The sequence below is a fragment of the Canis lupus genome, chromosome 27 (assembly GCF_048164855.1).
Source record: "Canis lupus baileyi chromosome 27, mCanLup2.hap1, whole genome shotgun sequence".
Classification (NCBI taxonomy): Eukaryota; Metazoa; Chordata; class Mammalia; order Carnivora; family Canidae; genus Canis; species Canis lupus.
The window spans coordinates 16,199,288-16,213,757 of NC_132864.1; the positions used below are offsets into that span (position 1 = coordinate 16,199,288).

Genomic DNA, 14,470 nt, shown 5'->3' on the forward strand with positions numbered 1-14,470 from the left:
TCCTTGATATCTATCCTTATAATAAGCTGAAAACTTACCTCCACACAAAAAACCTGCACACAAATGTTTATGGCAGTTTTATTCATAACTACCAAACCTTGGAAGTAACCAAGATTTCCTTCAATGGGCCAATGGATAAACAAATTATAGTACATCCATACAATGGAATATTATTCAGATAAAAAGAAATGAGCTATCAAGACACAAACACACAAAACACAGAGGAACTTTAAATGCATATTGCTACATGAAAGAAGCCAATGTAGCAAGGCTACATAATATATGTAGCCAATTATACAACATTCTGGAAAAGGCAAAAATTATAGAGACAATAATACAATCAATCAGTGGTCACCAGAGGGATGAAAGGGTAGAGCACAAGGGATTTTTAGAGCAGTAAAACTATTCTGTAGGATACTGTAATGATTGGGTATAGGTCATCATACTTTTGTCAAAACCCAGAGAAGGTACAACACAAAGGATAAACCCTAATGTGAACTAGTAAACTATGGACATTAGCTAAAAATAACCTATCCTGGGACACCTGGGTGGCTCAGCGGCTTAGCACCTGCCTTTGGCCCAGAGCGTGATCTTGGAGTCCTGGGATAGAATCCCACATTGGGCTCCCTTGCATGGAGCCTGCTTCTCCCTCTGCCTATGTCTCTGCCTCTCTCTCTCTGTGTGTCTCTCAATGAATAAATAAAATCTTAAAAAATAATAATACAATAAAATAAATAAAAAATAAATAAAAATAACTTATCCCAGGGACACCCGGTGGCTCAGTGGTTGAGTGTCTGCCTGTGGCTCAGGTCGTGATCCTGCAGTACTGGGATTGAGTCCTGTGTCAGGCTCCTCACAGGGAGCCTACTTTTCCCTCTGCCTATGTCTCAGTCTCTCTCTATTTTTCTCATAGTCTTTAAAAAAACACCTGGGTGGCTCGGTGGTTGGCCAACTGCCTTCAGCTCAGGTTATGATCCAGGGGTCCTAGGATCAAGTCCCACATCGGGCTCCCCAGAAGGAGCCTGCTTTTCCCTCTGCCTATGTCTCTGCCTCTGTTTCTCATGAATAAATAAATAAAATCTTTAAAAATAATAATAATAACCTATCCTACTGGCTCAGCAACTGAAACAAAGTACCACACTAAATTAAGATGTTAACAACAGGGGAAACTGGGGGGGAAGATATTGGACCGCTACTTTTCACTCATTTTTTCTGTAAACCTAAAACTGCTCTAACAAAAAAAGCGTATTAATAAAATGTGTGTGTGTGTATATATATATATATATATATATATATATACACAAGCAATATACTGTATATATATTGTATATATAATTGTAACTATATACATACACTATATAAATGTGTATATATATGTATATATATAAAAGCAAAGATTCAGTTCCAGAGAAGGAAAGTGAAAAGCGTGCTAAGTGGAAAACAATGGTGGTAGCTGTCAATTCTAAACATAGAAAAAAGGATGAATGCAGGCCAATTCACAATCTACTACCTCCTATGGTCCCACTCTGTCCATCAAGGTCCCAAAGAGGGACAGAGGAGGCATAAACAATTCAAAATAATCTATGGCCCTGGTGGCCCAGAGTATCCCAAATAACAGAAATAGACGATTTTACCTAAAGAATTCAATTTTCCTCCAATGAATACCTGACTAAAACTTAAAACAGACAACCACATGAACCCATGAGTTTTTCTTTTTTTTCTAAAAGCACACAATCTGGGATCCTTGGGTGGCGCAGCGGTTTGGCGCCTGCCTTTGGCCCAGGGTGTGATCCTGGAGATCTGGGATCGAATCCCACGTCGGGCTTCCAGTGCATGGAGCCTGCTTCTCCCTCTGCCTATGTCTCTGCCTCTCTCTCTCTCTCTCTCTCTCTCTGTGACTATCATAAATAAATAAAAATTTTTTTAAAAAAAGCACACAATCTTAGGCTAAACAGTCAAATATCTAACACTAGTTTTCTTAAATAACTCAGCCATCATTTGTCCTTACAGAACACCTGAGAGAGATATTTCAGCTCAATAAAGGACACTCTCTTCCTAATAACTTGATGCTGATCTCTTTCTGAGTCAGTTCTAAGTTAATTCTGACTCATTCCTGCATGACTCCAAGTTCTTAGAGCACACCCTGGAGCCTTCTCAAAGAGTAACTAAACATCCTTGATGAGACCCCAGCTCCGAGCATCTGCACACAAATGGATGAGACCAGAGGTCAGGACTTAAAAGGGTACCTACCTGCCCATGCCCTCTTCTCTGGGAATAGTTTTCATTGTGTCTACTGCAGGGGTAGTACTGGATAACCATGTCTAGACCTTGTAACTACACCCAATGGGGTGGATATTTGACCCAAGGGTAAGTCAGGTTTCTCCCTGGTAAACTATAACTGCAACACTGAGTCACAAAGCCAGAGTTAGTAAACTATGGGGAAGAACCTCATTTTGAGTCTGACATTACCAGTGGCAGAGCTAGAATTTCCATTTTGAAGGTCACATCTTGGTATGACTATAAACCCAACATGTTGGGCCCTGGATGAACTGATGACTAAGCAGAAATAAAACAGTATGAAGAAGCAAGCAGAGAATAAACACACACAGATAAAAGCAGTGATGAAAATAGGTTTAGATCCTGACAGCTCTCCAATTTCCATCAAGCCCTGAATACATTTCTGCCCTATGCTCCTACAAGGGTTTATAGCAAGTCCCTTTTTTAAAAAAATAATTTTTATTATTTATTTATTTATTCATAGAGACACAGAGAGAGAGAGAGAGAGAGAGAGAGAGAGAGGGGAGAGAGAGGCAGAGACACAGGCAGAGGGAGAAGCAGGCTCCATGCAGGGAGCCTGACGTGGGATTCGATCCCAGATCTCCAGGATCACGCCCTAGGCTGCAGGCGGCGCTAAACCGCTGCGCCACCAGAGCTGCCCGCAAGTCCCTTTCACTTGAGCTTGTGTCAAGTGTTTCTGCTCCTTGCACCCACAAGTTTTAACTAAGACATTCCACTACATTGAGCCAGTCTGCTATTATCCAGGCTCCCCGTTTCTGGATGCCTAGACAAGAAAAATCTATTTTCATTTTACATTACTGACTCTGAAATATAAATTAGGTAACTCTTGGAGAAAACAGGCCAATAAAAAAGACATCCCAGAGCCCCTGAATGGCTCAGTCAGTTAAGCCTCCGATTTGATTTTGGCTGAGGTCATGATCTCAAGATCATGACACTGAGCCCCTCCTCTGGCTCTGCCCTGGGCATGGAGCCTGCTTATGATTCTTTCTCCCTCTCCCCACTCCTCTAAAAAAATTTAATTAAAAATAATAAACAATAACTCTGTTTTTTTAAATAAGTTTGTTTTAAAACTTACTCAAGAGTGGGGCACCTGGGTGGCACAGTTAGCTGAGCATCCTACTCTTGGTTTTGGCTCAGGTTGTGATCTCAGGGTCTTGGGATCAAGCCCTGTGTCGGGCTCCATGTTCAGCACAGAGTGTGCTAGAGTTTCTCCCTTTCCCTCTGGCTCTCCCTGTGCTCGCTCGCTCATGCTCTCTCTCTCTCTCTCAAAATAAATAAATAAATAATTTTTTTTTAAAAAAAAAAGAAACTTGTTCAATAGTTAAACTGTGGTTTGACCATGAGGATTAGTGCTGTTCCCTTAACAACAAGAGTAAGCCAAAAATCAGCATCACAAATCAGGCATAGGAAACAGTAAGATGATGATGCAAAGGTGAAAGCAATGTTTGCAAAGCAAAGGTACCACTCTGAGTGGAATATTTTTATGATCCTTGCAGTCAGCACTAGATAACTAACACTGAGAACATTATCTCTTCCAACGTTTCCCTTGTATTTAAGAGACAGTCTCTTGGGACGCCTGGGTGGCTCAGCAGTTGAGCATCTGCCTTTGGCTCAGGGCGTGATCCCAGAGTCCTGGGATCGAGTCCCACATCAGGATCCCTGAATGGAGCCTGTTTCTCCTCCCTCCCTCTGCCTGTGTCTCTGCCTCTCTGTCTCTCATGAATACATAAATTAAAAAAAAAAAAAAAAAAAAAAGATTTTAAAGTAATCTCTACACTCAACATGGGCTCAAACTCACAACCCCAAGATCAAGAGTCCATGCTCTTCTACCAACTGAGCCAGCCAGGTACCCCATTGATTTATTACTTTCTAATTTTTTTTTTCTTTTAACAACAAAGGAACAGACTTCAGACTCAGAGCTTCACAAATATATCAGAATCTTTTATTTTTTTTCAAGATTTTATTTATTCGTTCATGAGAGACACACACAGAGAGAGAGAGAGAGACACACAGGCAGAGGGAGAAGCAGGCTCCATGCAGGGAGCCCAATATGGGACTTGATCCTGGGACACCAGGATCACAACCCGAGCCAAAGACAGACGCTCAACCACTGACCCAACCGGGTGTCCCACAAATATCAAAATCTAGTTAAGACTTTAACACCACTGTTTTGCTTTCATTTTATTTTTACTGCTTTGTTTTCTCTGCACAAGTGACAGGTCCTCCATTAATGATAATGAAATAGATTATTTTAAAACAAATTTAAGTTAAAAATCAACTTAGGAAAAAATAGAAAAAAAATCACTTAGAGAAGAATATTTAGTAAACAATAGTACAGGTAATACTATAATAAAGCTATAATCATCAGACTGGATAGAAGAATGGTGGAAATTTGGGAAATACTGGGTTAAATCATTGGCAAGAGATGATCAAAATCTGTTGAATGAGTGAACTAGCCACCTTCCTGGGCAACAATTTGAACAGAAGTGACTTCCTTACACATGCAGACAGCAGTAGGCCCTGACACATGCAGGCCTACCTACTTGTCCAGTAGAAGAGGCCCTGGGATTGATTTGTTCAATCATATTTAGGGATACTGAAAGTATGGCTCAGTCTATGGAGAATGCACCTCTTGACCTCAGGGATCATGAGTTCGAGCCCCATATTGGGCATAGAGCTTACTTCAAAAAAGAAAGATTAGTCTTGCCAAAAAAAAAAAAAAAAAAAACCAACAAACAAAAAGCCTTTACACTGTGTGTTCTTGCAGCTGTTGTGAAAGCCTGTGGAGCAGCCAAAATGACAACGTGCACTGTTTCCACCTCCTACAAGAGCTTCAAAGACTACTAAAGATATTGCTCCAATTTAGAAAAAAAGATTGAATACAACATAGCTCCATCTTTGCTTAAAATTCTAAATGCTTTAGAATAGAAGCCTTGCTTTTACCAATACAAACTGTAGGTGAAACATTCCCTCAGTCAACAAATTTTGTTAAATACCAACTAAGCACAAAATGGCTGGGAGGGCTTAAATTTAAAAAGGAATGATGCCTCCTAACCGATCACCTCACAGCCTACATTTGCTGCTCCCTTTTCAACTATTTCCCCTAGAGTATTCAGAGCTATCGTTTTTAAACTGCAAGCCTGATCATCTCACTCTACACTAATTAAATCTCTTCAGTGCTTCCCACTATCTCTAAAACAAATTTCAAAATTCTTAAAATTGCTTACAAAGCTGAGTCTCTTCTCACCAGTAGAGCAGTGTCTGCACTGCAACCACACAAGCCTTAACTTAGGTCCTCAGGTAGAGCGAGCTCCTTTTTACACACTCCCATCATTGCCTAACTAACCTCTGCTCTTCTTTCACATTCAAAGTAAAATGTCACTTCCACAGGGAACCTTGTCTTGTCTTGTCTCCAACAGCTCAGATACCCATATATTGTATGCACTCAAGGGAACCTACATTTTTCCTTCAAAGCTCTTAACACAGGGCACCTCGGTGGCTCAGTGGGTTAAGGATCTGCTCAGGTCATGATCCCAGGGTCCTGAATCAAGCGTCACTGCTTCTCCCTCTTCCTCTGCCCTGCCCTTCGTTCCCTCTCGCTCTCTCCCCCTCAAATAAATCTTTAAAAAAAATTTTTTTTTATGTATTTATTCATGAGAGACATAGAGAGGCAGAGAAGCAGGCTCCCTGCAGGGAGCCCGATGTGGGACTCAATCCCAGGACCCCAGGATGATCTGAGCCGAAGGCAGATGCTCAACTACTGAGCCACCAGGCGCTCCATAAAAACATCTCTTAATCATTACACAAGTGTAATGATTATGGGTACCATTACGTTTTAGAAATCTGTTGAAACTACAAGCTCCTTGAAAGCAGAAACCATGTCTCTGTTGTGCTGTTTGGTACTCACTCATTCCCTGAATCTAAATTGTGCCTAGCACATATTGGGCCCCCAATAATATGGTGAATGATAAAAAGAATACAGAAACAAAAAGGGAGAAAAGGCAGTCTTCTAGAAATTGAGTAGTCTATCAGGAAAATGAAAGATATGTGCATACAAAGTGACCATAACAGGAAATTCAAAGAATCAATTATTAGTGATGACTTCATGCTATTAAAATATTTTTCAAAATCTTGCCAACTAATTTTTTTTAAAGCTTTCTCTTTTTTTCAAGTTTTATTTAAGTAATCCCAATGTGGGGCTCAAACTCACAACCCTAGGATCAAGAGTTGCATGTTCTTCCAACTGAGCCAGCCAGCACCCCCCCAACTAATTTTAAGGAGGGTCCATGCCCAGCATGGTGGCCAATGTAGGGCTCAAATTCACAACCCCAAGATCAAGACCTGAGCTAAGACCAAGAGTTGGACATTCAAACAACCCAGTCACCCAGGTGTCCCAACTAATTTTTTTAAATAACAAAAGGAGTGCAAGCCATGGTTAATAGTAAGTAATAATAAAAAGAAAAAATCCAAACAGTCCATAAGGGCATAACATGAAAAGCAAGTCTCTTAAGCCTACCTTATGCTCCCATTATGCTCTACGTATTCTTCTAAGAATTTTCTGTGCATTAAAATTTCTTTTAAGTCTAAAATGCTTTTAGAAAGTAGAAGTCTAAGTCAGACCTTTTTAAATGGTCATAATAATGTACCAAATGACTTTTCTAAAGGGTAAGATAATCTTCACTCACCAAGATGCCCTGCCACTCCTGGGGGAAAACAGGACATAACTCGCAGGGCTAACAAGGCCCAACAGAAGGCTTAGAATAAATACCACACTGGATTGAGGACTAGGGAGCATTTCTAATGAACTATAGCAGAAAAATTACCTGGGGTTGACCAGGGACCAAAGGGAAACGTCTTAACTCACTAAAAAGTCATTACCATTCAAGAAACACAAATAGGAAAAAAAGAAAAAAGAAACACAAATAGGAAGCATGTTATACCTGACCCAGACGATAGCAAGCCAGTAAGACATATTAGAACAAAAGATCATGTATGAAGAAAGTAAATAAAAATGTGTATGTGTATTCTAAAGACTGTGGGGATATTTTTTCTTTGAAACTTCTCTATTTTTCAATTGCTGACCTAGCAATTCCTGTATTCTATACAAATTTATGATGTGCCATACCTGACCATCACTTCCATTCTGCTTGTCCCTCTAACCACTAAAAATGTTTTAATACAGGCAGCCCCGTTGGCGCAGCGGTTTAGTGCCGCCTGCAGCCCAGGATGTACGTGATCCTGGAGACCCTGGATAGAGTCACACGTCAGGCAGGCTCTCTGCATGGAGCCTGCTTCTCCCTCTGCCTATATCTCTGCCTCTCTTTCTCTCTGTGTCTCTATGAATAAATAAATAAAATCTTTTAAAAAAATGTTTTAATACTAATAATAATGGGGATCCCTGGGTGGCTTAGGAGTTAAGAGCCTGCCTTTGGCCCAAGGTGTGATCCTGGAGTCCCAGGATCAAGTCCCGTGTCAGGCTCCCTGCATGGAGCCTGCTTCTCCCTCTGCCTGTGTCTCTGCCTCTCTCTTTCTCTCTCTGTACCTTATGAATAAATAAATAAAATCTTTAAAATAAATTAATTAAAACATAAAATTAATAATAATAATAGAAGAAAGCACCGGTGCTCACCAAGTAATGTCAGAGTACAAAATCTGTAAAGAACCACATAGCACAAGACAATAATTTTAGCAAAAGGAAAATAAATAAAGTAGTTGTTCTAGTAAGGTCAGGTATGGTTTTCAAACACCAAAAACACAATACCTAAACTTACCAATTTAAAAATAATGAGAAGTGCTCTGAAGATATTTCAACTAATGAGCTTTCTGAAAAGTTATTCCAAACCTAGACACTGAAAATGTAATTTTGGGACGCCTGGGTAGTTCAGTGGTTGGTTGAGCATCTGCCTTTGGCTCAGGGTATGATCCCATGGTCCCGGGATCGAGTCCCACATCGGGCTCCCTTCATGGAGCCCGATTCTTCCTCTGCCTCTCTGTCTCTCATGAATAAATACATAAAATCTTTTAAAAAAAAAAAAAAAAAGAAAGAAAGAAAGAAAGAAAATGTAATTTCAACCTACCACATCTCAACACAACACAATTTCACAGTTAATTGCCCATACAGTCCTGTCCACTTCTACCCTAAACAATACTCAGCATGAACTGAGGTCACAGGCAAGATTCCAACAGTTGTAAAATGCTAAAACCTTGGCAGTACAAATAATGCTGTACAAAGACAGTGATGCTGCTAATTCTGAACTCAGTGAAGGGCTGGGCTCTCAGTGACAATGCCTATGTTCAAATCCCAGATCTACAATTTACTAGCTACAACTGTGAGCAAGTTCATCTAAGGCCTTTAGTTTACTACTATGATCACAATAATCTTACTACCTAATAGGACAGTTAGCATACAAATAAGCACTCAATTAATGCTAACAGTTGTTGAACCTCAGGCTGGTGAGCAAGCACTACCTACCAAGCACAGGCTTTTCCTTTACCAGCTAATTAAAGTCTGAATTCAAGAACAATAGTGGTTTAGGGGTATTAATATATATAAACACAAAAGGAGGGGCTGTCCCAAAGTCTGGAGGTCAAAAGTGCTGAAGTCAAGGACAGTGGGTACCCTCTCTTTTCTTATTCCTGCCAGTTGATATTAATTGCCTTGGAATTCTTAAAGAAAGTCTCTTCTAATACTCTTCTTTTGTAATATAACAAAAGCAACATAATTCTGGCTTCAGTTTTGACAATATGACCTGTCACTTCTATTTAACATATCTTAATTGTTTAGCAATGTGAAATGGACGATGAACTACTCCTTACTGGGTAGTTCAAAACACCGTTATTTCTAAATGACTCATGGGACACCAAAGGCATTTTCTTTAGTCTTCAAGAACAATTTTAGAAATCCATTTATTCTTAAAAATGCTAAATCTTAGGGATGTCTGGATGATGCAGTCAGTTAAGCATCAGCCTCTTTATTTCATTTTAGGTCATAATTCAAGGCCCTGGGATCTAGCCCTGAGTCAGGCTTCAGGTTCAGCATAGATTCTACTTGGTTTTCTCTCTCTCTCCCACTCCCTCTCTTCCCCCGCCCCCACACACCATTACATCTCCCACACTATGCACATGCACTCTCTCTCTCTCTCTCAAATAAATAAATCTTTTTTTAAAGGTACTGTATCTTGGGGAGGTTGGGCTAGATGGTGATGGGTATTAAAGAGGGCACTTTGTTATCATAAGCACTGGGTGCTATATGTATGTGATAAATCCCTGAATTCTATTCCTGAAACCAATACTGCACTGTATGTTAGCTAACTAGAATTTAAATTTAAAAATAAAAGTACTGAATCTTTTTAATGGCGGGGGCCTGGGGCACCTGGCTGCTCAGTAGTAGGAGCACGCGACTCTTGATCTCAGAGTTATGAGTTCAAGCCCCACAATGGGCACAGAGATTACCTCAATAAATGAATAAAACTTAAAAAAAATCTGCAGGCAGCTGCTGTTGCAGAGAGTCATACGTAATACGCCAAAAATTGTGAGCCCTGGCTGGATTCAGTTCCTACTCTCAATCACCCTTATTTCATCCTTGCCTTCTGAAAATATATACTGGAGGGTATGATAACATACACCATGAGGAAATGGAAATAGAGTCCTACCTCTGCCACTCAACACACCTGTGTGACCTTTGGCAACTCAGTGTCTTCAGCTCAAAGTGAGGTATTCTCTAGCAATGGTTAAGACAGTAAGCTTGGGACACTGGGGTTCAGATCCTAACCCCATCAAATGTTAGCTGAGTGACCTCAGGTAAATTAGACAACATGAACAAAGTCCCATTTTTCTCATCTGTGGGGGAAAAGGAGGAGGGGGTGCAGAATTGGAAAAAACTATCCACCTCATGAGAATGTGTGAAAATTAAATGAGATAAGCCATGTGAACGGCCAGTCGCAGAGGCGACATAGTAATCAGTCTATACACATTAGCTTTTATTTCCCACCTCACAGGGTTGTTGCTAGAATCAAATGAGACATGAGTAAAGCATCATACAAATTTATAAAAGCAGGACCAACTGTACCAGAAATAAAGTTGCCCCCTCCTCCAAAAAAGTTGAGTGATCTCAGCCATGTGGAGAAACCTCCATTTACAGTAACATCTACACTATAAACGCGAGGTCTAGTTTGGCAAAAACCACTGACCTTGAAGCCTTCCTTACCATTAAGAGAGACCAACCACCCATGAGAGAGAGGAACTACCACAGTCCAATTACAGAACATCTCAGTTATTGAAAAGGTGTTCCTCCCTGACTCAAATCTGTTTTTCACAACATCAAGGATGACATCAAGGTCTTAAAGCCTGGGGTGAAGAGAAACGTTATGGAGGAGGATCTATTTTACAAGCACATGGGAAGCTGCAGAGAAAACCAGAGAAGCTGCGGAGAGGAGAAGCCCTGCAGCAGCCCTGCATGCCCCTCTGACAAGAGCTAACACGGTCTCTTCACCGCTATTTTGGGCCCACGACCCCCACCCCCCCACCCCCCCACCCCGCCTCCCACGTGCGCCCAGCGCAGCTGTTTCCCCACCAAACGGCTCTGGATTGGGGGCCTCGAATCCGACCTGCTCCTGGCTCGATCTGGGTGACCTTACATCAGCCCTTCCCCTCTTTGGGTCCGTTTTTCCATGTGCACCGAGCACAGCTAGTCAGACCACCCCCTAGGCTCGATTCTCGTAAGTAAAAACTCTTTAGTGATGAATTTTCCCTCAAGTAGTGTCGCACCCTCACGCTGGAGCCAGCTTTCACCTGGCTCGGGATCCACCTGAGATCCTGAGAATCCCTTGGTGCGGCACTAACAACGCAGCCAGAGTGTCTCTCAGGGCCTGCAAGTCAGGCCAGCTCTGCCGACCTGACCCTGCCTGGACCGCGCCGCTGCCAGCACAGGGCTCAGGAAGGCCCGGCCGGCACCTACGCGAGGCCCGTGGCTGCGGCCTAGAGGTCCGCGCGGCCCGCCCCCCGCGCCCGCCAGTTCCGCGCCTGCCCCCTCAGCACCCCTCCTGGACCTTCGCCCCGGCCTCAGCAGCCCTCGACGCGTCCCGCCGACAACAGGCTGGCCCCAGACACTCACCGTAAATGGGCCGGAGGCGCCTGTCGTTAGGGTCCTGCACATGGCCCCGCGTCGCCATGATGACAAGCGCAGAACCGCAATGCGCACGCGCGGGGCAGGCCCTCGGGAAGGGGCTGTTAAAGGGCCAGCGCTGATCTCGCTCTTCTATCGCGATAGTCGCGGAGCTGCGACTGGACGCCCCGCGCGGAGAGGGAATTCCCCGGGACCCCCGACCCCTACCCGCACCGCAGTGGCTTCTCGGATAGGAAACTTTCCTCCTTTGGCCTGATGGAATCGACCTGGGTGGAACAGACGGCTGTTGGTATTGAAATCCCTTCCGAATCACGTACTGGTGGGTAGTGAGGAAAGGAGGGGAGAAACTCGTTCAAAACTGGGGCTCGGCTGCTCCTGCTTGTCGTATTTATCCTCAGTGTCCAAGGAGGACCAGCCAGACTTGTCTTTGACTAACTGTTGAGGAACCAGAAACTCCTCTGGGAGATTGACCCAAGGGACAATAAGGAAAGGGGGGCTGATCAGGGGTGCCTGACTCGCCCAATAGGGAGAGCATGCGACTCTTGATCTTGGGCTTGATAAGTTCAAGCCCCTGGTAGGACACAGCTTACTTTAAAAATGGGGGGGGGGGGTGCCCCTGGGTGGCTCAGTCGGTGAAGCGTCTGCCTTCGACTGAGGTCATAATCCCGGGGTCCTGGATTCAAGCCCCAACCCGGCTCCCTGCGCAGGGGGGAGCCTGCTTCTCTCTTTCCCTCTGCCTGCTGCTCTCCCTGCTTGTGCGCTCTCTCTCTGTCAAATAAATAAATAAAATCTTAAAAAAAAAAAAAAAAAAAAAAAAGGGAAGGGGGTTGTGGAATGCTGATCAACAGTAAAAATCTGCCTGAAATGTTCAGGATCCCTTCACCCCTCATCTGGCGTTTAGCCAGCTAAAAAGCATCCTAGATTAGTAGTAATCCAGTCAGTTTGTCAATTATACATCAGTAAAGCTGGAGGGAAAAAGTAATTCAATGCATAGAATACATAGTTATTGAATACCAATTATGTGCCCTGCTTTGTTTTAGGCCCGAAGGCTACATCAATAGAGTTTTCATGGAGCTTTACTTGTGATGGGAGAGACAAAGAAAATAGCAAATGAGGTGGTGATAAACGATTCTGGGAAAAGTAAAACAGGGACAGGGGAGTGGAGGAGGGAGGCAATTGTATATGCATAATGTGGTCAGGGAAAGCCTAGTTGAAAAAGTGACAGTTGTCAAAGACTTGGAGTAGGAGGAGGAGGGAGCCATTAGGTGTGCTAGGCTCAGTAGAGTCATAACCTAAGGTAAGGCCACACTAGTCACTATGATTCAAACTCAGGTCTTTCTGAGAACCAGGGTGATCCTGTGCACTACAGTGTCTCCAAGTGTCAGCTATGACCAGATAGGGTTGACACCTTCTACTGATGTTCCTTCCCTCTCCCCTTCTGAGCTTTTTAGCATCCAAGAAAATGATTCTCCAACTTTAGTGCTCATCAGAATCCCTTGGGGAACTTGATAAACATTAGTTTCCTGGATTCTACTGCCAGAGATGCTAATTCAAACAAAGAACCGCTCTTTGAAAAATAGTAATTAGAAGCACCTGGATGGCTCAGTCAGCGAACCATCTGCCTGCCTTCAGCTCAGGTCATGATCCCAAGGTCCTCGGATCAAGCCCCAAATCAGGCTCCCTGCTCAGCAACGAGTCTGCTTCTCCCTCTCCCCCTGCCTCTCGCCTTGGCTTGTGTTGTCTCTTGTTCACTTTCTCTCTCAAATAAATAAATAAAATCATTTTTTAAAAAAATACTAATTAGGGCAGCCCGGGTGGCTCAGCGGTTTAGCGCCGCCTTCAGCCCAGGGCGTGATCTTGGAGGCCCAAGATCGAGTCCCATGTCGGGCTCCCTGCAAAGAGCCTGCTTCTCCCTCTGCCTCTCTCTCTCTCTTTCTCTCTCTCTCTCTCTGTCTCTAATAAATAATTAAATAAAATCTTTAAAAAAATACTAATTAAAGGATCTAGATCAATAGTTTTTATTTACTTTTTTTTTAAGATTTTATTTTTAAGTAATCTCTACAGCCAACATGGGGTTTGAACTTAGAATCCTGAGATCAAGAATTGCATGCTCAAAAAAAAAAGAACCTCATGCTCTACCAACTAAAACAGCCAGGAACCCCTCAAAAGTCTTTGGTATCTACCATAACAGCAAGCTAACAACTGCTATTAAAATTTAAATATAAAAAAAATAATAAAATTTAAATATACATGCCTACAAAAAAATAGTGGTAATAGTAATAATAATAATAATAATAGCGTGCGTTTACTGAGCACTTATGTGCCAGAGACTGCTAAATAAGCTCTTTTACATACATCTTTTCATTTTGCTCTTATAAACTTGTGGAATAGATACCATTTCAATCCTCATTTTAAAATGAGAATTTTGAAGTATAGATATATTAGGTAATTTGCCCAAGATCACACGGTAAATCTGTGGTAGAATGTGTGGTAGTCTCACTCCCAAATCCACACTCTGGAATTATTGACAAGTTTCCAAAAAGTTAAATATAGAAAAGGAAAAATAACTTCTCAGTTGAGAAACCTGGTAAGAACCTCCTTAACTAAGTGATCAAAGTTAATATTACTGGTGATAATTCATGTTCATGCCATGTACCCCAATATGAGATGATAAGAAAGGAACTTCCATAGTATTTTTCCAGAAAACCCATAAACCCAGAGTACTCATGAGGAAAACATTAAACAAATCCAATTTGAGTGATATTCTATAAAATGTCTGACCAGTACTCTTCAAAACTCTCAAGGCATGAAAGATGCTCAGCAGTTTAGTGCCGCCTTCGGCCCAGGACATGATCCTGGGGACCTGAGATCAAGTCCCACGTCGGGCTCCCTGCATGGAGCCTGCTTCTCCCTCTGCCTGTGTCTCTGCCCCTCTCTCTCTGTGTCTCTCAAGAATAAATAAATAAGGAGGAGGGCGGGGGGTGGGGGTGAATGGGTGACGGGCACTGAGGGGGGCACTTGACGGGATGAGCACTGGGTGTTATTCTG

General features: G+C 42.6%; 1 protein-coding gene across 1 annotated transcript in view; it reads right to left on the reverse strand.

Annotated features, from left to right (window-relative positions):
• The window catches only part of NAA25 (N-alpha-acetyltransferase 25, NatB auxiliary subunit), a 79,426-nt gene extending 67,192 nt beyond the window's left edge, over nucleotides 1-12,234 (reverse strand). Inside the window, exon 1 of the mRNA XM_072802550.1 lies at nucleotides 11,411-12,234. Within this exon, the coding sequence (XP_072658651.1) occupies nucleotides 11,411-11,468 (58 nt within the window). The 5' untranslated portion in view covers nucleotides 11,469-12,234. The remainder of the gene's footprint in view (nucleotides 1-11,410) is intronic.
• Nucleotides 12,235-14,470: the final 2,236 nt, after the last annotated feature.